Source organism: Poecilia latipinna, unplaced genomic scaffold (genome assembly GCF_001443285.1).
Source record: "Poecilia latipinna isolate Pla-1442-1.1 unplaced genomic scaffold, P_latipinna-1.0 Scaffold1355, whole genome shotgun sequence".
Classification (NCBI taxonomy): Eukaryota; Metazoa; Chordata; class Actinopteri; order Cyprinodontiformes; family Poeciliidae; genus Poecilia; species Poecilia latipinna.
The window spans coordinates 138626-164155 of NW_015113971.1; the positions used below are offsets into that span (position 1 = coordinate 138626).

At 40.3% G+C, this 25530-nt stretch overlaps 1 protein-coding gene and 1 long non-coding RNA gene across 2 annotated transcripts; one reads left to right on the top strand and one right to left on the bottom strand.

Moving 5' to 3' along the window:
* Positions 1 to 17740: 17740 nt before the first annotated feature.
* LOC106961978 (nestin-like) lies at positions 17741 to 19244 on the top strand. The gene is made up of 2 exons (XM_015056118.1): positions 17741 to 18989; positions 19125 to 19244. The coding sequence occupies exons 1-2, from the start codon at positions 17764 to 17766 to the stop codon at positions 19237 to 19239; spliced, it is 1341 nt and encodes a 446-aa protein (XP_014911604.1). The 5' UTR covers positions 17741 to 17763; the 3' UTR covers positions 19240 to 19244.
* Positions 18583 to 19035, bottom strand: LOC106961979 (uncharacterized). The gene is made up of 3 exons (XR_001427868.1): positions 18990 to 19035; positions 18774 to 18845; positions 18583 to 18659 (listed from the first exon to the last, which is right to left on the bottom strand). It is a non-coding gene; the product is annotated as an uncharacterized LOC106961979 (long non-coding RNA).
* Positions 19245 to 25530: the final 6286 nt, after the last annotated feature.

A 25530-nucleotide genomic window follows, 5' to 3' on the forward strand; every position in this document is an offset into this window, starting at 1 on the left:
CTAATAGTCAGTTGGGTGTGTTAGCATTTCAAAACAAGGTCGCAGCCTCCTTGTGAGGTGATCGCCGGTCAGGAGCCTGTGATTTATGACTCAGCATTGCTCTGCAGGGGTCTGCAGGATGTGCTTCTCTTCCTGCCCCGGCCTGTAATGAATGTAATCTAGAGGGTGTTAATTTGGGAGCAGAGAGAGCTAACTGCCTCTTCTCCTCACAGGCTGACAGCAAGAACTTACCATTTAAACAAGCTAATTAGTCCTCAGCCCAGGCTGGAAACTTCAGGAAATGGAGAAAAAGGCACAGGAAGGTGCTAATAATTCAAAACAAATGAACAGGAATTGTGAACGGGAACAGAAAAGCTAATTAGAGCACATCCTTCATTGAAACATATGATTGAAAAATGGGAATTGCAGCCAACTTGATTTTATTTGATGCACATTTTATTGGTTCTTCTGTGAAACCTGAACACAAACCTGCATATCAGCAGTTCTGGGTCTAATTTATTCCACTTTACATTTTATGATTTTGAATCCAATCTAGCTAAACTTCACTGAACTGAAGAAACATTTCTACTGCTTTTGTTTAACTCTTCTTACCTTTATTAAGCATGCAGTGAAGGCTGTATGTTAGCTTCTCTGCTAAAAACAACTTAAAGCGTTTTTCAGCCTTGATATTCAAAGTGTGGACATAAAGGCATTGACTTATAGATAAAAATAAGAGTAAGTTTTTTGCCACAAGATAATTTAGGCAAAAGAAAAAAAAACACTTTTTACCATATACAATATTTATTTGTCTCTCCTGTAGTAGAAACTAATCTTTGTGGGATTCACACCAAACATTACAAAAAAATATATAACGGTATTCCTTAAATTAAACACAAAATTCAAATTAACTGCTTCAAAGACTTACAAACATAACAAAAATACAACAAAATATCATCACATAAACTAGTTCAACCATATCAGAACTAAATTAAAAAGTACGGCAAACAAAAACAAACTATAAATATTTATTTACAATATTTGTTTGGAGCAAATCCCTCCTGAAAACTGAAAATGTGGAATATTGCTTGTGATATTTGTATCAAGGTATTTTAAAAACATGTTGTGATTTTCACTTTTTACATGAATTATGAGGACATTTGAGGACCAGAACATTTCTCAGAACATATTCAGAATATTCTGCTTCTGCAGAACCATTCAGCTGCAACTTTAAGCCTCTTTCTCTATAAAAATATACTCAGCATAAACCTCCAGCGCTCTATAATATTCCGTCTGATTAAGGCATATGGTCTTAGTTTAGGTCATGTTATTGCTCCATATTATTAATTCATCCTGTTTGCTCCAGGTCTGCCCATCTTAGGTCTTTTATTATTGCTTAAATTAGCATAAAAGTCAGTTTCTTCTGGGTGGAAACTTTAGAAATCTTAAAGTTGTGAGCTGTTGTCTAGTTACTCCCATCGCTGCTCTTGAAGTTGCTTCTTGCAGCTGCAGGATGTCCTCTTCCCCCTCCTTTCTTTATCTGCACTTCTTTGTTGTGAAAGGAAGTGGTGCGCCTGGCTTTCTATCTCTGTGCCAACTGTGTGGCCATTACACAGCTGATTATGCCAGTGGGCCATCTGTTGCCTGGTTAGCAGTGTCCAACAGGGGAGGACAGTGAGCGTAAGGTTGACCCTCTTTATAATTCACAGACAGCCAACGTCCCCAGCTCACTCATTTGACTGCTGCCTCTCTCTTTTAGACAGAAACCCGGCGTCACTCTTACTTACAATTCCAGAAATACCTCGCTGCACACACTTACACCTGAAAAATATCCACATCCTCTCTGACACCAAACAGAAGCACCCACAGAGGACCTAATTGAGCCAAGCCCGGGTTACAGCGGGCCCTTCTGAGCAGACGGGCTCACTGTTAGGTCACTGCAGGTGGATGTGGTTCTGGCAGAGCCACAGGCTGACAGCTATGTCTTCAGGCTCTGCTGCCCCAGCAGCACTGCTGGGCCAGATGGTCATACTATGGGAGTTATTAAAAAGAAGTGGAGAAATCTCAGAGTGCAGCCTGATCAGGACATCCCTCCCATACTTTATTCCTCTTCTTTTGCCCTTTTTCTCCTTCTTACTACCCGCTTTACCAGCAAGATGTCAGTTAGCGCTTATATTTCTGAAGCTAACCTTTCACAACTACTTTAGTCAGATCCCAAGTGTCGTTGACGCAGAAGGTCAACTCTAACACATAAATTAGAGCGTCTCATTGGCGCAGCCTTGACTCGAGTTACTTTTTATCTCAGAGAGAGAGAAGTTGTCCGATTTTTTTTTCTAGTGCACAATTTAATTCAGCTTTTAGATAAGATATATGGATATTTGCATATAAAAACAGGACTAGAAATGGGATAACTTGCTTGTCTTAATATTTTATGGTAATGTCTGCTCATTTTTGTTACTTTTTCAAGAATAATAGTGGATTCTAGCAGCCCTGTGTGCCTTTGAAAGTTGTTCATTTGCAATAATTCATGTTAAATTGACATGACAATTGTAACTGGTTAATTAGAAAGCAACTGGACCTTTCATGCAAAAGACTTATGCATGTTTATCAAAACGACACTAATGGTTGATTAAGACACGAGAGCCACTGGCCCTACCTCATGTTCAGCTCAGTGTTTGAGCTGTTGACGCTTGACCTTCCACACATGTCCCTCATGATGTCACATGAGCTGCTTTGTGTTTTAGATGAGGTAAAATGTCTTCAACAAGAGGAGACGTCCAGTTGTCTTTTGGCTAATTGATTGTCTTTTGGATATTTATTAAACCAACGTGAGGTTTTTGTTGGTTTTCTGTAGCTTGTCGAAGCTACAAAAAGCAGATAAAAAAATAAATGAATTAAATTATTTTTAAATATTTCACGTTTTGATACAAATGTTGGCAAAATTGTTCTTTTCTTGGTAGAATAAGCTTCTTATTTTCCACAGGTTTTGTAGAATTTTGTTAAGGACTAGAAGGAGGATTTCGACTTGATGTTTCAGCTGGTGCCTGATTTTATTTTTATTGTAGAGAAGAAAGGAAATTATGGAGAGAAAAAAAAGTCTAGAAATCCTCAAATAATCAAACAGAAGTCATGACAAGACGTCGCCTGATGATGGTGCTGGGAGCTTCTACTCAAAGGGTTAATACTGGAAACTCATTGCTACAAAACAAACCATTAATTGGAGTTTAATAACCACAGCACACACAATCAAAACACAAAGAGCACCTAACAATACCCAGATCTATTGATACAACTATGATGTAATTAAATTATTTGGCTGCATATGCATGCATTTGTTCTGTTTTTAAAGTGGAGTGGCACACACCACACACCCTCAGGCAGAGCATTACAAACTGAACATCCCATAATCAGCTCGTCTTCTTCAGGCTCCGAATGCCTCCTGCTCTGGTTTGACTTCCTTGCTAGAAAAACACCTGGAGCGAAGATGAAAACAAACATAATGCCTGGCAATCCTTCATATTAACATCAGAAGCCATCAGATTCATTGCATTCACAGTAGAGTGGACACAAAAAACACATTTCTGAAAACTGGATCGATGTAACAACATGGTGTTTGGATGTTACTGGATTGTCGCTGTAGAAGAAATCCAGCCTCGTTGAGCTCTAGACATGTAAAACATTTAGATTTTTGTGGCGTGTTTTAGGTCTTTAAATACAGTAGAGGGGGTAACATATCCTGAAACATCATTTCAGATATTTTACAAAAGGTAAAACGTCTAAAATTCATGAAAAAAATTCATAACACAGTAGGTTAGACCTGGGCAAGGTGGCTGAAAAATATATCATACAATAATTGTTTAATATCAATAAATACTGATTAGTTTTTTGTTTTAGATTTCTGAAATCCTGCCAAACTGGTGGCGTGACCTTTACTGTTTTATTCAAGTTTTTACTCAACATAGTTTTTTTTTTTTTTTTAAGCAGTTATGAGGCACGGTGGCGAAACCTGAAACTGTTGCTGCACAAGTTACTCAACGGCTTGTTGCTAGGTAACCAAAGAATTAGTGAGTTGCTAGGTAATCAAAGAGATTCCACCAGTCTGAGAGGTTGAGTCCCCCAGAATGCTTTGCAGTTCTGGATCGGAATTTAGTGAATGTTCTATTCTATTCTATTCTATTCTATTCTATTCTATTCTATTCTATTCTCTATTGATATTGATCATGTGTCTCAAAATGTGCAGAAGTCCATAGTAGATTTTTTTAGTTCTTTGTGTTCCAGGTAGATGTTACCACAGCAGACGTTCTGAGCTTCCAGGAGTCCCACTGCAGATGAAACACTGACTAGTGAATCTGAGCACCCCCCCCCCCCACACACACACACACACACTCACAGCACTTTTAATTTACTTCTGACACTCTGAGAATTTCTGCAAGACTCTTGCGGCGGTTACAGCAGTCGACTGCTCTGCGCTCATGCTTGTGCTGCTGTTGGCCGCTTCGCTAAAGGGTGTTGGCTGGTGAAACTGCAGTCCTCTGCCCCACAGAAGAATAAATAAAGCACCAGACAATAGAGTCACTCACTGTAGACTTCAGCCTCCGGGCAATGCTCCAGCCAAACCGGCCAATTGCTCAAATGGAAATTAGAAGCGAGGAGAGAGATTGTGAATAGTACATTTACTCCAGTCAGGCTGTGCAGATCGATGAGGCAGATTTTCAAGGGAAAGGGAACTTGTTTGTGTCTCAGCTTGTATAGCTTGTATGCATGCACCCCTCATAACCTTGTAAAGGCCACAGTACTCTCCAGTTATGCATGCAGAGCTGTCTGCCTTTTTCTTTCCCAGTGATGGCTCTTTATTTCCCTCTATTATCTACCTGAGCGTCGCTCTCAGCCAAACCCAGCTTGGCCTCGACTCGCAGCCGGAGCTGCTGTCACACGGCAGCGCTCATCGTTTCTTTTGTCCCCAGGCCAGAGCATGGCTTCAGCCTCAGAAGTAAACACAGGAGCCTCACTTTCAAACAGGGAATGGTTTTATTGTTGACTGTTCAGATGAAGATGTGGCAATTAAAGGCTGATTTCCTTCAGCTTCAAGTTTCTAGCAACCGCAGGTATCAAGTCGTCTGTGCAAGAAAAACAACAAAGTTTTTTATGGAAAAGTTGCTTCTGGTTATAATAATACTTTTTGCTTTGGTGCGGTTAATACCTGTTTTATAAATAATTTGACATTGGTCAAAACTGGCTGTTTTGCCATAGAAATACTGATCTGTATTTTCTTTCTGGGGTTGGATTTTTTCAAAACAGATTCTAATTTTAAGTACAACTTCTTTCTCTTAACATCACAACTTTATTTTTGTGATATTGAGACTTTATTCTCATATTGTCACACAAATTATTCTCGTATTATTAAAGCTGCAATCTTATAATATTATGACTTCATTTTCCAAATTAAAATATGAAAAAAAGTGTTTCATAACACGTATCCTATTTTTTTATGGCACATATAAAATTGTTTTGGTGATAGGAAACGAATACAAGAACATCAAAATGGAATTGAAATAGAAAATTTCAGTGTAAAATAAACTTTTTAAAAATCAGTCTGGCACTGAAGTGCTTCCTGGTCTAGATTTGAGCCGTAGCTAAATGCTTTACAAAACATCTTGACCTTCAATCATTTTCGCTTTAACCAAACCAAAGCCAGTGGCTGTTTGTCTTCTGATCCATATTCTCTGCTCAGCAGCAGTCCGGTTGCACTCTGAACCTGTAAGAGGCTCTAAAGTCCATTATTTATGCATAGAGTTGCAATTTAAAAACCCAGACTGTGCGGGTGTGAGGCTGCGACTCTGTTTTCAGCCTTGTTTATCTGGAAGGAAGAGCAAAGCAAAGGCGGCTGATTTGTGTTTGAGTTCAGCTCAGACAACCACAGCCACATACCCCCCAGTGTTTACCACAGATCTTTATTTCAACAACCGATCTGATCGGCCGAGATGAGACGCGCCGACGCCGGGCCATCAGGGACGCGAGGCAATAATACGCCGCTCTCCCGTCGTTTGGCTTGCATGCATCATTCCCATAGCGACGCAGATAACCTTCTGCCTCCGTTATCTTCACAAGTCGCAAGTAGAGCCCGGTGTTTACAGCCCCTCTCATCCCCACATCACAGGAGAGTGGAAAAGACTCCCCTTCCAATAAATTCCTCCTATCAGAGCGAGGCATAAGTCGCAGTAGCTGCATCAGATTTAGTGGTGCCACTAGGCTCTAATGAATTCCCCCCCCCCAGCTTCCCTCCCGCCCCCGCGGGGAGCGAGCCTTTCCAATCGGCTGCTCGCCTCACTGCAGAGCTATTGATAACGAGCCCTGGGGGGGACCGGCGGTGAGCTCAGCGAGGGCCGTAATGAAGGAGGCCGGGACTCTGCAGAGAAAACAGCTGGCGTAATGAGAGTGGCAGGGGTCGCCGGGGCAGCTGGGGGTCAGTGTTGCAGGCGGTGCAGCTGGTTACCGCAGAGGCAGTTTGGAGGAATTGTTAGACACGGGAAGTGTGAGGGACAAGACCAGCATCAGGTGATGTCGATTGGCAGTAAGGGCTTAGAACGCCATCTGTTTAAACATTCCAGACATATCCAAACATTTGCTGCGGTTTCACCGAGGACAACAGCAGATCCAGGGTCTGTGTTTTCAGGCCAGCAACTCAGCTGTTGTTTTGCCGACTTTGTGTGATTGCATCTGAAAACTCTGGGACAATTTGTTAAATGTTTTAGTAGATTGGAAATGCTGATTTACCCAAGTGAGTCATAAAATGGCTGATTGAATGAGCTATAAAGAGAATTGTAAAGCGTGTTGTGGAAACAGAGCGGCTGCATTTAATCACTGGTTCGGACTGGGGCTGCTGGGGAATTTGGTTCCTCTGCTGGTAAATGGAGGCTTACCCTGCTTTACCTCCATTCTGTTAAAATGTTATAGTTGAAGCTCCTTCAGACTAACCAGCAGCAATTAGCAAACACCTGGTGGAACTCGTTATAGGAGCTACTTCTCAGAGCAACTCTGGTAAAAACAAGGTTACAGGGTTGATAGAGGAGTTTCTTAAAGAGACAGAGGCCTAATTTCAAGGCATTAAATTAGGAAGTAAAATGTGTTTTAAGTCTTATTTGATATATGAAACATTTTTATAACAGTTGAAGGTAACATAGTTAGTTTATTATACTGTGAAATGGCACTATATTCTTGGACAACACATGATACTGCCCCTTTAGAATGTTAATTTATCTAAAATAATAATGTCTTAAATTCATCTTTATAAAATGTAAGTTAATTACAAGTCTTAGATTTAGATTCCACACCGAACGATCCAGCCAAATATGCAGTGCTGTAACTCTGCCACACTTTCCGCTATCTGAACACTTCTAATGGTTTCTGACAGGGGAGACGTTGCGCTTTCCAGCCAATGTTGGGTAATTATGGTAACTAATTATTGTGGTAATTTAATTTTCAGTTTTCTTCTGCACATTTCAGTTAGTGAAACCTCCAGAAAACTCCCCTCCCAGCCAGGTATTCTTCCCTGTTGGTGAAAAACTGATGACAGCCTCCTTTAAATCATCGTCAGCGTTCGGTTGTCTTTTAATAATTGCCTCCTTTATCTCTGCACAGCAGCTCTTATCGCCTGTATTGCATTTGAAGGTCTAAGAGGTCAGCATGTTAATTTGCACTTTTATCTCGTTTAGACCATGGAATATGACGGCGCAGCTTGACAAAACAAGAAGCACCAACACGGATCAAAGTTTGCGCTCCCCTGCTAAGAGTTCCTAAAAAAAAAAACAAAATCCCTTTTCGACATTCACATATCGTCGTCAGATCATTCAGGTTATGCAATCGGTAATTAATTTTGCAATCGCTGCTAATTATGTGAGTGTTTTTCCATTGCCCTCCGTTTTTCAGCAAATATTTACGGCCGTGTGACTGAAAAGCAGCCTCCCATCTCCGTCGGCGCTCGTCGGGGAGTGTGAGATGAAATTAAACTCACAGATAATGAAAGAGAAATGCTTGATGCAGATGGATGTTGTGGAATGAGAACCCGTCGGAGAAATGGAGTACGCTGGAACGAGCCAGTGAATTAGGATAAAATGGAAATCCATCTCTGTGGTTGTTATCCATTTAGCACGCGCTGAATTCAAATGGATAAAAGCTTTAATAACCTGGTTAAATCCCCACTGTGTGCTGCCAACAGGCAGGCATGTTCTATTTTGACAAGTGTCAGCTAAGCAAATAATCCACAACAATCGGTCTGGGAATGTTTACCCAGTGATCTGAATTGTACTTCATATGCTCTCTGAAAGGCTTTGTCTGGCTAATCTGCTCAGAAAAAAAAAAAAAAAAAAAAAAAAAAAAAAAAAGTTTTAGTCACACAAAATCAAATATTCATAAAACCCAAACATAATATCACCCATTGCAGGGTGCAATCACACATTGTTTTCTTTTGTTGGGGAAGATGAGAGTCGTGATTCTTCAGGCCTCTCTCTTACTGCAGCTTTTCCTCTTTCTGCTCTGCAAACCTTTCTTCACAGTAGCAAAGTTGACTCAAATAATTAAAATCCTGACCAATCAGAACTTAAAAATGTGCTGGAGCCAGTGCAGAGATAAGACCTTGGTGAGTGGTGATCTGTCCAGACGGGTAAAAAGAGCCTTACAAAACACAAAAGCACAAAAGCATGAATAATGTTCTGAAGATCTTCTCAGGAGACCATATCTTTGATTTTGGAAATGTTTTTAATTAAAGGAAAAAGGAAGGAGAAGAAGCTCTGATGTGATGTAACTTGTAGATCTTTGAAATTGATGCAATTTCAAGAAGTAACTGTCTGGTTTCAGAATACAGGCGATGAGGAGCTGCTGCAAAAACTTAATTGTGTTTAAAATGAGGTTCGGTCCTTCAGCAAGGCCCAGGTTCATAATAGTTGAATGTTCAGATCTTGCTTTGGAGGGGGAGCACCTAAAGCTGCAATCATGCAGCAGGCAAATCTGAACGACCAAACTCTTCCACATGTGGCACTAAATTAGGTAATTATCTGATTGTTTGGTCATTTTATCCTAATTTTACATCATTGAAACAACTGAAACAATACATTTTACAGTCGTTACACATCAGATTGTTGATTAATGTTTCATTTGTTATCTTCCAAAAGCAACAAGGTGGGTTTTTAGTCTAGATTTAAAGGCACTCAGTGTTTCAGCTGTTTTGCAGTTTTCTTGAAGTTTGCTCCAGATTTGTGGTTCTGCTTCTCCATGTTTGGTTCTGGTTCTGTGGAAGCAGAGCAGAAGTTGCAGTCAAAGCTCCATAAAATACCTTTGCTATCAGCTGCGTTTTCTTTTTATGAGATTCTCTCGCATTATCATTTTGTGACAAGACTTCTAAATTCATGCAGACGTGACAATGCTGTGTCACAGAAGTCTGATTGTGATCTGGTTCAGGGTTTCCCCCAGGAAACCTGCTAAGCCCAGTGCTCAAGGTGCTCCAAATGTTTAAAGATGACAGGAAATTTGAAAATATAATTTTATAGTTATGCATTTTTTGAAGACTGGAAGATTAATGCCTAAACACCAACTATAAAGTCTTTTAAAAAGGCAATAATTTTGATAAACTTAAGATAAATTAACAATACTAAGCCTGGTGGGTCACAAGTAAAGCCTGGTGGCCCGCCAGGCTTATGATACACTAAGGGAAACCCACAAAAGATTAAATTGAGCATGAAAACCTGTTGTGTGAACCTTAGAGTTCTAGATTAGGTGTTAAGCATTCATCTAGTTTTCTGTACTTTACCTCTGATTTGGATTTCATTTTCTGTGAACACGACTACTAACATTTTTAGAGCGTGGTTCGGTCTTTCTGGTGAGCTTCGCGCGCTGAGCTCTGAATGTCGGCGGTTTTGTGTTGTGCTGATCACGTGGTCGCTGTGGCCTCATTTAAGCCACTGATTATTTTAACCACATACAAAATTTCCCATCAGAGCGCCGATCTGTACCTCGTTTCAAACGCACAAACTAGATTCTTGGATCGATTTTCGCTGCCTGGAAGCACGTCCTCCATCCCATCCATTAACTTTCCTTGGCAGCGCTGCCCTTTCTGGATAAAGGGCAGCGGGCCATCATTGTAAGTAAGAATTTGTTAATTAATCACAGCTTCCACATGCTTGCAACTCCTGCACCGTATGAAATAAACATCAAACAGAATTAAGGGATGAATGTAAAGCCCTAATATTTTAAAGTCAGATCTTTATTTCTGAGCTCGGCTACTTGTTTTCATTTCAACCTTAACAGCAACATCTTCTCCCTTGTGGTTTTCTACATTGATTTCAAGCTTCTGCCTAATGAATATCATGTAGAGTATTTAATTTCCCTCACGGATTGGAGGTAAGTGGTGGTTTTCGCTTTCAGAATCCAGAAGAAACCCTTGCATATCATGTCCTGTTACACCAAAATTGCACTTTCAGTTAATATGCACTTCTATGCAACATATAAAGGTTAATATGAGACTGGTATCTGTGAGATTTTATAAGCTGCAGGCTGTTGCTTGTTTGGAAAGAATGATACTCTTCCAGCAGCAGGGAAGGAAGCTGCTGCCACGAGAGAAGAATACATGGGACAAGACCTAGTTACTATGGAAACAAAGGAAACCTAAAAGAGGTGTTGGGGGTGGCAGAGAAGGATAAGATGGAAAGGAGAAGAAGAGGAACGTCGGGAGGGATTGGGATGTTTTGGAGACGGATGATCGTGATCGGAGGTAGAGCGTATCAAAGGGATGAGAATCTAGGCCTCCCCTGTGATACTCTGTTATTTATTCATCGCCTGCATGCGTGCCACATCATCATTCATAACCGCAGCCCTCCTTTAGCACCAAAACAAACATATCAAAGTATTTGCAGAGATGAAATATGTTCCCACGACTCATTATCATGCTAAAAGGCAAGGGTCTCTGGTTGGTCCTCCTTTAGAGCACAAGTGGTGCTCAAACTTACAACCAAGTTCAGCCGATCAGGCACCTTCTTACAATACATGTTTTCTTTTTCCTTTTTAAAGCAAGACAACTAGGCAGGAATGATCCAGACAACAATGGGAGAAAGAATGGGCTCAGTATGAATAATTAAACAGGCTGCGCCATTGATAGCGATGGAGAAACAGCAGCTAATTAACACCGAGAGGTGAAACGAGGGACGAGTGGGAAACTGAAACCTCATTCTCTTTTTACTCCAAAGGAAGTCATTTTATCTCTTATTGGTGTAAACAACAGCCAATATAACATCATGAAGATGCCAGAGGACTTTTGACACAAAGTTTGTGGCGTTCAGAGATGCGTACTGCTGTATATGCCTGAATCCAGTTATTTACATACACTGTGTAAAAAACAGGCAGCACACCGAGAATAGAAAGTATCGGGAAGAGAAATATGGACTTCCACAGGTTTGGTTTATCCTCCGGTACAATTTTTAGATGCCCGAAGATGAACAGATTGAAATACGAAATGTGGAAACAGAACAAAAGAAAAGCAACTTGGAAAGCTGCTAAGAGTGTCAGTAACTCCAGTGAAACATGGACTGGAAGGGCAATCAAGGAGGAAGAAGCCATGACGACAGAAACAACAACAAACCTTAATTTCTTGAGATTTGTCCCGTGGTTGGATGAAACCAAAAAGTTTTGGAAAACGGGGAGACAATCCCAACTGTGTAGCATCACTTTTTAGGGCTGTTTTGCTGCATTTCATTAAATAAATGACATCCTGAGGAAAGATTATGTGTAAAGATTAAAGCAATGTCTAAAGTCTTCAGCCAGGAAGTCGACCAGATGGACGATGTGATCTATCAAACTACTGAGAGAACAAAATGTTTTGTCCCACGCCATAGTATTTAAAAAGAAAAAAATTAAATGTAAGGAAATTTGAGGTTGTGTCTCATCATTGGAAAGAATTTCGGTCACCCTGACTGACCCAAAACAGAAAAAGTTGAGTGTGATTGACAGTCAGACAGGAAGAAAAAGAAACGATTTGCAACAGTTTGTGTGTGTGATTCCATCTGTATGTTATCAACAAAACCTCTACATCACAGCTTCCCTAGTGAGCCCTGATGTTGCAGCTCATTTCCAATGCTAATAAGAAAGAAAGCCAGGATGCGTTCTCTTGACTCATTGCTGCTTTTTTATCCTCAAACAATTGTTGCACTGCGTCAGAGCCGCCCAGGATGCTCGTTGTTGCCAAGCCACTGGTGCAGATGTGGAGGCTTGTTTTTTACCCCCTATTTCCAGCCCCACCATCCCACGCACCCATGTGGTCCAGCTACAAACACCATTATCAGTACCAACAGTACAGGGATAAAAGCAACTCAAGCCACTAAAGAGACTAAGGTTTTTTTTGTTTTTTTTTTCTCAGCAGGGACTCCATCTCTGAATGTTACCACTGGTCCTTTTTGCCAAAGATAGTGTGGAAAATATACATTCAGTGGGCAACACAAGGCTCATCACAGTCAGACATAGAGAATGTTCACCCATCAGTAAGCATATAAAAACAAAGAGAAAGTGGGAAATTGGAAAACAAATAGCAAAAGCAAAACACTAGACCAAGTTATTATGAGTAATGCATATAATTAAACTGAAATTAGGTGGCTGGGATTCTCTAACTCTGGATTGGATGTTTTAGGGACCGACATGCTTCACTGAAACTTTTCAAATGGGGTCTTTTTGAGTGAGCTGAACCACAGGAATCCACTCAGTTTTCACTCCAGTCTAATGGATGGCATTATTCCAGTGGTTTGCTGACAAAATGTTCCAAAAAAAAGGAGCTTTCAGTGCAGTTTTGTGGTATTGTTAGCTATCTATGCTGTCAAAAAGCAAACATTGTTTTCTGTTCTGTGCACATTGTCTTTGAAAATTAATTTTCCATGGTGTATATGGTGCAACCTTTGAATTTAGTTGAGTAGCTGGATTCAGATTTAGAGACGGGGAGAGGAGCTCTGTCTGGAGGGAGGTAGGACCTAAAACCCATTGAGAAACTGTAGATTCCTCCTGGCCTGGGAACCACCAAAGGTTTCTGGCACAACCTTACCGAACCTCAAGGTGCATGGAGAGGTAACTCTTGAAGTACTAACACGTTTTTGATCATTGCATCTGGCAGTACTAGGAAGTAGGCCTAATACTACCTCACAACACCTTGTAAGTGTGAAACGCATATTTCACACTTATTTTTTGTGAAAAGTATTTTTTTATTTTTTTTTTCCCCACTGGGAAACTTTCTAGACATGCATTATTGTTCAGTTGATTATCCTGCATCAAGTGGGGAAAATTATTAGCTTCAGAATATCATAAAGTTTTGCAGGAACAGTGAAAGTTACCTTTGGAGTCGCACAGCTTGAATCAATATGCTTTTTCCTCTTTTTTCTTGACGGGTTGTCACCTGTCACAGCTTCATACTAGTTCTTCTCCTTCTTGTTGTGACTCAGAAAGAGCCATGCAGTCATTTCAGCATGACTAGCGCTGATTATATCCCCGGCACCACAGCTAGGGTACATGCGCTCTACTGGGAAGCTCTTAGGCGGCTGCCAGCTGGTGTTTAGTGATGAACTACCAGCCTGAGCTGATGAAACCCAGCTATGCATTGATCCAGGCATTTCAACATCCTCTCCTTTTGACGATGTCCTGCCGACACCCATCACCCTTTGTTGAGGATCACAACCAGCGAAAAACTGCCGAATTGGCTTTTGGATCCATTTATGAGTCATTTCCTGTTGACTCTCAGCCAGGCGCGCATATTGAATGAACCCCACGCCGTCCACTGCAAAGAAACGCCGGGAACTAGCGAGTGTGGGAAACCATCAAAGTTTAATATCCTCAACCAGGATCAAACAGACGCTGATATATGGCCTGAGAGTGTGTGTCATTAACTCAAACGAGCAGAGACGAGAACTGTGGGGGCATTTTTATGAGCATATATCCAGCCCCCCCTCACACCCATCTCTCCTCTCTGATTTAGAAAGCTGACATCTCCTCGTTGGCTTTGGCAGTGCATAAAAATGAGACTGTTTGTGCCAGAACGCAGCAGTGATATACTTCTCATTTTCAACAGCATACGGTTAACAACAGAGATATTATGGGTTTGTTTTGATGCTTTCTTTTTTAGTTCACTTTGATCTGCTTTATTTGCGCCAAGGCACAGAAAAATCTGTACGTCTGCAGTAAGGAAGCGATGGCGTGATCTGGCGCTCTGCTCATAACCCAGAACCAGCGTGATTCAGCGTTTGATTATAGATGTCTGGGGAAGAAAGTTAGTCGCTTTCCAGAAGTTTTATGTACATTTTTAGGCCTTATACAATTTTTAGGCCTTATACTCAGTTTTACTGGGTATTGATGGCAGAGGATGAACAATTGGATGGGATGAAACGATAAATGGTCGGTTGGTTGGACAAAACAATGCATGGATGAGCAAATAGCCACATGGGTGGATATGGAGGAATGGATAGATAGATGAACAGGATTGTGGGAGGTAAAGAAAAAGGAAGGAGTGGTAGGAAGTGTTGGATGGATGGAAAGAGAGAAAAGATGGAAAGGTGAATGAACAAGACAGGGCAGGGTGTATGGAAGATAATCAGATGGATGGATAAACGGACAGAAGGACGTATGGATAGATAGAAAATGGATGAATGGAAGGTCAGATGGATTGCTGGAAGGAGAGAAAGAGGGGTGGAGGGACGGACATATGGTAGTATAGCTCAACAAAGTATGGGATGGATGAAGAGAAGGAGGGAAGGAGAGAAAAATGAGTGAATGAACAAACAAACAGGTGGATGTGGATGGATGCACATAGTGTAGAATTAGGATAGATGAATGGATGATGGAGAAATCGGATGAATGGATTGAGAGAGTAGGATAGACCTTTAGGGGTTGGATGGACAGATCAATGGATAAACGGATGGATGGATGAATAAACATCTGGATTGATGGACAAAGGGTAGGACGAATAGACGTATGGTTTTCCAAACCTCGTCATTCCAAACTTTCCCAGCCTTTTCCAAACTCCGTTCCTCTGTTCCTCCGCCCCCGTCCTTTGTTGGTATTTTCCCCAGGTTCAGTTTAATCAAATTCCTCTTCTCATGTGAACATTATTTGAAAGCATTTCATTTGCCAATTAGCCAGCTGCTCCCCAGTTAAATAATGAATATGCTAATTCTAAAGCTGGGGGATATGTTGTCTTTGGAGCTGCAGCAGTGACATTTATCTAAGTTGGGATCCTCGCAGTGAGCTACAGTTCTGCCTCTGACAAGGGCAGAATCTCCCATACAGACAGATATACATGTTTTCAGCATTTATTTATGCAATGCAGTATTATGTGAATGCATGACGTACAGTTGGAGTCAGAGGTAATAGTTTATAGGGATGCTTTCCTCCATGCATGCTGATGTGTTTGCTCACCTTTATCTCATTGAGTGCATGTCCTGACAGTTCTAATTGAAAGCCATGCAGAGCCGAGCCGGTGGACGCATATAAACTCGCAGCTCTCATCCGTCAGCGGCGCAGGGCCAGAGAGCTGCTGTTCTCGCCCAGGAGCTCAGTGACAGATCCTCCTTTAATGTGCTTACTGCCGTGTTTGGAGCAATCCTTCAGTATGCATGTACCGTATCGCCACATACAGTACTCTGTCAGCCTATTAATTAGCCTATTAAGCTGTGTCCTACTTATGGTGGATGACAGCTAAAACACACCTGAAGGCATCTGACTGTCCATCCTTTAATCTGCTGTCCATCAACCAGTCTGCAGGTTTTCCACTAATACTTATATTAAAAAAAAACTAGAACTAGTTATTAATTATTCTGATGATCAATCGATTAATCAAATAAAAAAGGTGGTTCATTCGGAATATTTTTGGTTTACATTGAAAGATGCAAATTCCTTTATAATTAAGAAAATAAACATTTACTTGCCTGAAATGCAACAACCTGTTCCTTTGTAATTTTTAGCAAAGGACGCATCTAAAATCAATGTGCTTATTTAACCAATTAATAAATGGACTACAGAAGGTGCTAATTTGCAAAATTTGAACCAGGTGAATCTTCACTGCCACTTCAGGAGTTTTGGGTTGAACATATTTACACACAAAGAAGTTTTTTTTTTTTTTTTTTTTTTTTTAAAAAAAAAATAGATGTACATTTTGTTCAGTTTTTGCTTAATTGCCCTTCTTAGGGTGTTGTTCTTTCAGCAGTTGACGTTTATTGAGTCTGTATAGCCCAGTTAATGATTAATCAGTTTTTTGGCGATTCTTTCAATTATTAATAAATTATGATTAATCTGATTAACAATTCCAGATCTAAAGAAAATTTTGTGATTTACATCTTTAAAATAATTAATAAGATTTTCAAGTTTATTTATATTCATTGATGCTGTTGTGAAACAAGTGGAGAAAATAGTAAAAATTTAATTTCCAATAATACTTTTATTCAACATCAATAATTAAAATTTAAGACAACAGTAAATTAAAACTAGAACATTTCTGAAGAAATTTAAATGGGGCCTACCAAAGTGTGCCTGTCTGATGCTACAAATTAGCATCAATGCTAAAGTAAGCTGCAATGTACTCAGTAGCATGCAGAGAGCCACAAACATGTTGAGTAACATGGACTTACTCCATTCTGTATGTTAAAATTAGTGTACAAGTTAAAATGAGCCAAATTGCTAACATTAGCCTAAACTCTGTCGCTAGCATGTTGTTTTACATTTTCTTCCTCCATTCAGTGTACTAAGTGTGACTAATAAATAAGAAAAATAGATAAAAGCTATGTTTAGGGAAAAGGCTAATGCTAATGGGGAGCAGTGAAATGCTAATGTTTGTGCTAATGTTAATACACTACCTTGCTGCAGTGTTAACCGACAAAAGAGATGTAATTTCTATCATGAATATAGATTAGCCAAAAACCCTATAAATTACAATGAAATACTGCTACTTCCACTAGCCGCCAGAAGTAAGGCTGCGTTCACACTGCAGCCTGAAGTGACCCAATTCCGATTTTTTGGCAATTCCAATTTTTTTGCCGGGGCCGTTCACACTGCCAGTAAATGAGACCTGTATGCGTTCAGCAGTGTGAATGCGCAAACGACCTGAAAGTGTCCCGCATGCGCAGTAGAGGGCGCAATAGTGTCAGCATTCTCAGTGTTCTGCTCAGTGTTTGCGGAAGTAAACATGGAGGCTAACGGTGGAGCTTAGCTTACATATTTGAAGTTGTTGTCCAACCAGAGCAGCATATTAACAACTTAATCCTCATATAATCCGTCATGGTTGTTGTTTTTCTTCCCACTTGCGGGTATCAGGACGCAGAATAGTGAGATTTGTTGAGAATCAGTGACGTTTAGTTTGGATGAAGGCGACCTGGATGTTAGGTCGTATTAGAATCGGATACGTATCAGATATGGGTCACATTCGAAAAAGAATCCGACCTGTGCTGTTCACACTGCCATGAAAAGATCGGATACAGGTCGCATTACGTCAAAAAAATCAGAATTGGGTCACTTCAGGCTGCAGTGTAAATGCAACCTAAGACCTATAATTGTTTCCCCAGAAAGCCTCTCATGAAGGTGGATAGAATGTTCAGTTCCAATGGTATCAATGACATCAGCAGTGATGTCATCACTCTATGATATCACAAGGGAATCTCTCTCTTGAATGTAGCTCACAGACAGGATTTTCTCTGATCTGTTCCACAGTTCTATCGCGACAGATCACCCTTCAGAGCACGTTCGAAGTTCAGAGAAGCAAGAAGTTACTAGAATACAGATATGAAGCAACAACAGATTGTTTGCGAACATGAAGCTTTTCCAGCTAAGCTTTCATGGGTCGACATGGTAGACCACAACATCCAAGTCGACTACGACGCTGTCATTTTCCCTGTTGAAGATGACAGCCCCATTGAGCCGGAAGTTGAATCAGAGATCCAGGGGGAATCAAGTCCTTCCGGCGACTTTGAGAGTTCAACATCTTTGGAAGTCAAGCAGGAAACAACACCCTCTGCTGGCTTCAAGATCACCCCCTCAGTGGAAGACGTGGCAGAGACTAGCCAACACATCAACGATTTGACAAAGCAGGTAGACGATCTTAAAGCAGAACTGCAGAGAAAGAATTCTGAACTCCACAAGGAAAGAGACAGAAGGATTGCATGTCAGGCTGAAGTCAAATCCCAGCAGGAGGAGATTCAAAGACTGCAAAAACTGTTGGAAAAAGAACGTCACCTGCAAGTCAAACGTGAACAGGTTTCTTGCTCTTCCAAAGTTACAACTGACAAGAACGTTCTTCAACAGCTGGAGTACTTCAAGTGGGAGGCTGCAAAATACGCCTCCCGCAATAAAGGTCTGATTGAAGTAATGGTTGAAGAATACCGAGTGAGACTCAAATATGAGGAGCAGCTCAAAAGACACTCTGAGCAAGCTTCCAAATTTAAGGCTCAGGAGGAAACAGTGAAAGCTCTGCAGGGTCAGGTTGCAGACCTGAAGGTGGAGTTGAAACTTGCTCTAGAAAACAGCCATCCTAGAGTCTCCACCCGACCAGAGGTCCCCCTGCAAAGAGAAGGCTCCCTACAAACAGAGGAGACCAAGGATAGACAGACCTTGAATCAACCAGGGAGGTCTGAAGAAAGACAGACCTCCAATCAACCAGGGAGGTCTAAAGAAAGACAGACCTTGAATCAACAAGGGGTCTCCATGCATAGCCTGGCTCGGCCTTTGCGCCGACCCACATCTAGCTTGCAAACAGAAGGCTCCCTCCAAATAGAGGAGACCAAGGAAAGACAGACCTCCAATCAACCAGGGAGGTCCGAAGAAAGACGGACCTCCAATCAACCAGGGAGGTTTGAAGAAAGACAGACCTTGAATCAACCAGAGAGGTCCGAGGAAATATGGGCCTCCAATCAACCAGGGAGGTCCGAGGAAAGACGGACCTCCGATCAACCAGGGAGATCCGAGGAAAGACGGACCTCCAATCAACCAGGGAGGTCCGAGGAACGACAGACCTCCAATCAACCAGGGAGGTCTGAAGAAAGACAGACCTTCAATCAATGAGGGGTCTCCACGCATAGCCTGGCTCATCCTTTGCGCCGACCCACACAAACTTCCACACAAACATGGAGGTCCGAGGACAGACAGACATCCATGCGATCAACCTCCACTGGTTGCATGGAGGGTCTTCATGTTGGCGTTGGCACGAAGGCCAAGCTAAGCCCGGCTCGGCCTTTACACCGACCCACACCCAGGTGGCACTAACCTACGTCACTATACAAGCCCAGGTTTTGCTAACACTTTGCATTATGAAAATTAGAGGCTTTGCACAAATTTGGCAAAGCCTCAAACTGTTTAACAAATATTCATCATCATCATCATTTTAACTGTTTAACAAGTTCCTTATTCATCCATCATCTAACATACATAGGTATGTTAGATGATGGATGAATATTTGTTAAACAGTTGACAATAGAATACGAAACAGAGAATTTGTGAAAATTCATTTGGATCTGCTACTGTCCAGAAACAACCAATCAGAACCAAAAGACAAACTTTTGGTTCTGATTGGTTTCTAATGTGTTGAATGTGTCTCAGTACATTCAACACATTAGACTACTAGTGTACTGCAGCTATGCAATTGGCAGAAAAACATCCTAACATTATATCATCATTTATAGAATGATTTAGAAAACAAAATTCTATACAGGCTTGTCGAAACTATTTTGATCCATAGAATTTTGCATTGATTTTCCTTCATTTTAGTAGCTGTGATTTTGCCTAACGCAGACATTTTCCCTAACCCAAACCAATACTAGTCTATTCCTAACATTAACTAAACCTTAATTCACATCTTACCTCTAAACATTACCTCTGACCCAAAGCAATGAATCCACCATATTAGGACAAGTCTTTGGTTCTAATATGGTGGATCTAATATGACACTGGACCTATAATGGTACGTTCACACCAAACACATTTTGACCGTCAGGCGCTTCTGGTTTATATTCAAACTCTATGTGGAGGCGCGTCAAGGGCTGTTGCGGCGCTCTTTGAGCGTCTAGCGTGGCGCCATTTGAACCGTTTGAAGTGTTTGACGCGTCCAGCGCATCAAATACGTCACATAGACTTTGAATATAAAGCAGACTCGCCTGATGCTCAAAACGTGTTTGATGTGAATGCACCATTAGAATGTTTAGTTCCTATGGTAACAATGACATCATCAGTGATGACATCAAAGTGATGACATCACTCTTTGATGTCATCACTGACATCAAAGTGATGACATCACTCTTTGATGTCATCACTGATGTCTTGAGTGTAACACACAGACTGTTTTGTAACTTTTAAGTTATGAATCTTCTACAGGAGCATTAAAATTATTTGAAGGCACAGAATCAGCCCAGTAGGTTCACATTCTCAGGTGAGAGACTCACCTGGTGTAAAGTTAATTTTTCGGTACTGGAATTACACCGAGGATAAATTACTTTAATCAAAGCATGTCATGAATATATGTGCATATATTCCATCTTAAGTACATAGCATAATAGTTTTTTTGTTGCTTTTTTCCGCCACTAGATAATATAACATAAACAGCACTATTCAGAGATGCAATGAGTTTATAGCAGCGGCCCTGATGCCAAGATCTCCAGAAAACATATTAAAGATTGCAGCATGTGTTACACACATCAGGGCTGGTGTCGATGTAATAGATGCTGATTTTCCTGTAAAAAGTCTAGAGCAGGTAGGAGGGATGAGGCAGAAACAAATCTGTGCTTCACTAATCCTCCTGGAATCTGTTCTGGTTAAATAGTTAACATTTCCAAACAGCACCATACCTGATCTTTCTTCAAAATAATCATTGTGTCCACGTTATTTTCTTTGTCATTCTAGACAATATACTTATTCCTGTAATAAACAGTTTTAGATCCTTTAATACAAAGGTACAGCTTATGTCACACACTTAAGTCTCAGAATAACCCCCATCTGCTACTGCATAAAAAATATACAATATATTTGGGGGGTTTTCTGTACACAAACATTTTCACAGAAAGACACAATATAGCTAAACAGATTCGACTCATGTAACAAAAAAAACAATCTAAACATGTCAATATTACTTTCCAACAACTTCCACAACCATTTTATTTCAAAGGTGTATTAAGCAATCTGTACATATAAACATATTGCAATTCAGCTCCTGTACAGTAGGTTTATACCTCAGCTAACTAGAACCGCCGTCGCTCTTTTTCCTCCCAGCACCTGTTAGTTCAGTTGCTATGACAACGGTAAATAAAACACAAAAGGAAAAGCATTAGCAGAGTGTTCCACCATGTCTGTAGTTCTAAAGAGCAGCTCAGAGGGGCAGACAAAAGTCTACGTCTATTTTGAGTCTAACTGACCCTGTTTTGTGTCAGACTTTTGTTTTGAGTTGAATTTGGCTCGTTTTGTGTTAATTATGTCGCCACAATTACTCGAAATGCCAACAAAAGCAATAGCTCCCTTCACGGGATCGAGCCGCGTGTTTTGATACATATATATATATATATATATATATTGTGAAGGGGGCATGCAGCGGTACGAGCCGCATTAACGGTAGTGGGAAGAGGCAGTTATTTTGAGGTGTAGAACAATAGGTGCCTGCCTATGCATTGCTTTGGCAGGTACCTATTCTGAAAAATTATAAATTCAAGATTTCCCCTAGAAAACTTGCTAAGCCCAGTGTTTGGGCGCTAAGCTCATCTATCCAGCAGCCCGTCGTGTTTTGGGGTTAAAAATGTTTAAAGTTGACAGGAAATTTGAAAAATAACACTTGATAATTATGTCTTATTGGAAGATTAATATCTGAACACCAACCATAAAGTCTTAAAAAATGCAAACATTAAAAACAAAACTTGAAATAAATAAGCAATGCTAAGCCTGGTGGGGCAAAAGTACAGTCTGGTGGCCCGCCAGGCTTATAATACACTGAGGGAAACCCTGAAGTTATACGGTAAATTCCCATGCCTACTAGCAGGACAATGATCCAGAGCAAAGCAGCTATTCCATTTCTGAGTGGCTCAATAGAAAGTGGCCTAGCTAAAGTAACACAAGTAGCGTAACAAAGAAAAAGACACCCCAATGTTGACCTATAACCTCCATTCTTTTTCTTCATTTTGTTGACTCGTTACAGGATGAAATATATTTATTTAAGTTGTTCTATTAAACTGTAATCTATTCTGCAATATAACTTTCTCACAAGCGCAGAAAAGACGCTGACTACTAATAACTACCCCCGAGAAGCCCACATTTAAAAAATCCAAATAATCCTTTTAATATGTTCTGCAATTTAAACTACAGTATCAAGCAAACGATGATGTCAGTGTTTACTGATGAGCAAAGTGAATCACTGCAGACAAAATGCTAACATGCCCAGAAAAACATCCATCGCATGAATAAAGGGGATCAATGGAGGGGCTTTTAAAAACGTACTGCAAGGGTTTAGAGGGTTCCCTTCATCAAACTACAAGCTTCTTTTGAAAGGATTTATGATCCTCTTCAATACTGCTAAACTCATATGAGCATTTTGTTGCTGTTGTAAATAATCCATTAACTTAATGGAAGCCTTCATCAGCTCCCAATAAATGTTGGAGGTAATGTAGCTGTTTGCTTCTCTGCTTAATGCTGCAGCCTTGGCAGCTTTGAACACAGTTATATTTCCAAAAGAGTGATCTGGGAGAGAACATGATGAACCGCTGTGATAACGTCAGGATTCATTCGTTCATACTGTAACCCTCCACACCAGGTCCTAGTAGGTGGAGTACGCCGTGAAATACCAGAGAGATAGACGTTATTACTGTAGACGCTGTAATTGATCTAGCATTTCTGTTTGGACTGCAGCTATAAAAGCAGCTATCAACTCATCAAACCAGTCATTTGGGTTGACAGATGAACTGCAGCAGAACCGCTAACATGCCCATTAGTGTCAGTCTCCTGTTTTAAGATCCAGTTACTGATCCAGTCCACGTTTTCGGACACCTGAAATAACCTTTAAAGTGTCCGTCATCTGAAGGAATCTAGTAAAAGTTGAATATCTCTGCTGCATTAGTTCTGCTTTACTTTTCTAGATGGATAGTTGCTGTAATGTGTAACCGTGGCAACAAGGTGTTGCTTTTACAACTGCGAGCAGCCGAGTGGCTTCTCTAAACCTCAAACAGCACCTGAACTGTTGAGTCCCAGAGGCGTTACGGCTGCAGAGCAGGACCAAGCAGCAGCAAGAGACTCTACACTTCCAGAGATTTAGACAGGAGCAGCAAAGGCAAATGAGCTGGATTAGCAGAGCTAGCTAACTACTGATGGAGAGAATACTCTGGGACTGTCATGTTTTTGAGTTAAAAAATGTTTAAAGTTGACAGGAAATTTTAAAATATGGCTGCATAATTACGTTATTGGAAGACACATATGGTACGTTTTACAAAAGCCAAACATACAATTAAAAGAAATATAATGTTTTGTGCCTCAGTTGTTTCATACTGATTAAAGTGTCCAACTTTTATGGATCCTTTATCCATGACTTGTCAGATTATTCGCTGAAGTTGTTAACGTGTAGATCGGTGAAGACGGGCGGCGGTTACCAAGTTTTGGTGAATTTAAAATATAAATCTCAGACTTATTATGTGTGTTTACATACTTATTATACTATGTTGCCATTGTGCTTCCAGCCGTTTCACTAAAGAGACTCTTTGACTTATAACACTGTTACTGGTGTATTTAAAAATAAAATCCCCTCTATTAAAGAAACAGTGTTAAGCCTGGTGACCCGCCAGGCTTATAATACACTGGGAGAAACCCTGAATATTTTCTGCCTTTTTCCTTCATTTGGGTCAAATTAAAAACTAAATACAAGAAAAACAAAACATTTGAGCTTTTACACAACTATATAGAAGATGTGAATTTCCTTACTCTATCTTTTCTGATAACCCAATGTAATCATTAGTGCTGCCTCTGCATGTTACTGGTGTTGAACCAGTCCTGGCAGGAGCTGGGCTGAGTAATATTTACTCTGGCATAATGTAACTCCACGATGGCCGTTCCGACGGGGCGGTCCAAATTCCTCGTTGGCCGGTGCCATGGCGACAGTTGGTGGCAGCGTCTGTCACGTCCGCTGAAGCCGTCGCTGAGTTTAGGAACAAAGAGACGTGATATCTGGAAGGAGTCTGACAGAAAAGGTGAGCGGGCGATTCATTGCACAATGAAGCAAGAAAAGAAAAAAGATGAAAGGCTCTCTTGAGTAAAATTAAAGGTGATAGCAGCAAAGGGAAATAGAAGTATAAAAGTGTGCCGGGGTGGGAGGAATTGAACAAGCTGGGAAGTGAATGAAACAGGGGGAGCCTTTGAATTCCTGATTTTAAGATCAGAGGGGGATGACATTAGCCGAGGCTACGACTTCTTTTTATCTCTTATCCTCATTATTGGTCTTTTTCCTCATTGGGAACATCAAATTATGTTAAACACCGGCAGATCATGCAGGATCTGTACTGTAGTTTCTGCAGGGATCCTTGAAAATCTTTGAATTTCATTTGGGTGTTTATTAAAGTTTGAAAAGTGCTTGATTTCGGTACACTGTAAAACATTTGAAGGTGGTTTAACTAAAATAGATATTTTCACTCACGATAAACTTTTTTCACTTTAGAATAATTTAAATTCTTGTTTCAAATTGCATGGACAACATTTCTGATCTGATAGTGAATTTTATTAAACATCACAACAAAATTTAATTAAAATAAACACAATTCAGATCAATGTAACGCACTTCAATCTCAGGATACAAAAATGTGCCGCTAAGCATTCTGGGAAATGGTTCCCACTCCTGTCTTTGTCTTCTTTCAGTTTTTTAAAGTGCTAACCTAAAACTCCAGTTTATGCAACTCTTGGAGGTTTGATAAAATGAATAAAAAGTTAACACAACTTACTAATGTAAGTTTATCTTTCACAAACTCACTTAAAAAGTCAAATATATTAAACTAAATGCAGCTCAAATGTTTCACAGTGTATAAAATTTCTCACTCTGAAGTTGAATCAAACCAAACTTTTCTTGTTTTAAGTTAGTCCGAATTACCAGAATTATTTTTATTTGCTGGATTAAACATTTGTTGAGATTTTCTTTGGTTGTATTTAATCTGATTGTTTCAGTGTTTGGATTGTTTTTCAGTGTAATGAATGTTTATTATTCCTAATGGCTCCCTGAGTTATTGATCGCCTTAAATTTATACATTAAAAAAATGTTGTTGAAATAGTTAAATTGGCGTTTTTAGAGAAACATTTCAAAATGTTATATCTATTTTATTTTACCTTTTCCCTGCTGTTAAATGTAAAATATCGCCATAACAAATATATAATAGTGAAATGAAGTTGTCTTTTTTTGTATGAACTCCACTTTAGTTTGATGCTGGAAAAGTTTGAAAACTTTCCTTGAAAATGCTGGAAAAGTTCTTGAGTTTTACTGTGGGAAAAGTGTACGAACCCTCATCTTGACCCGTGACTTCGCCACTTTAATCCTTTCTGCCGAACTGAAAA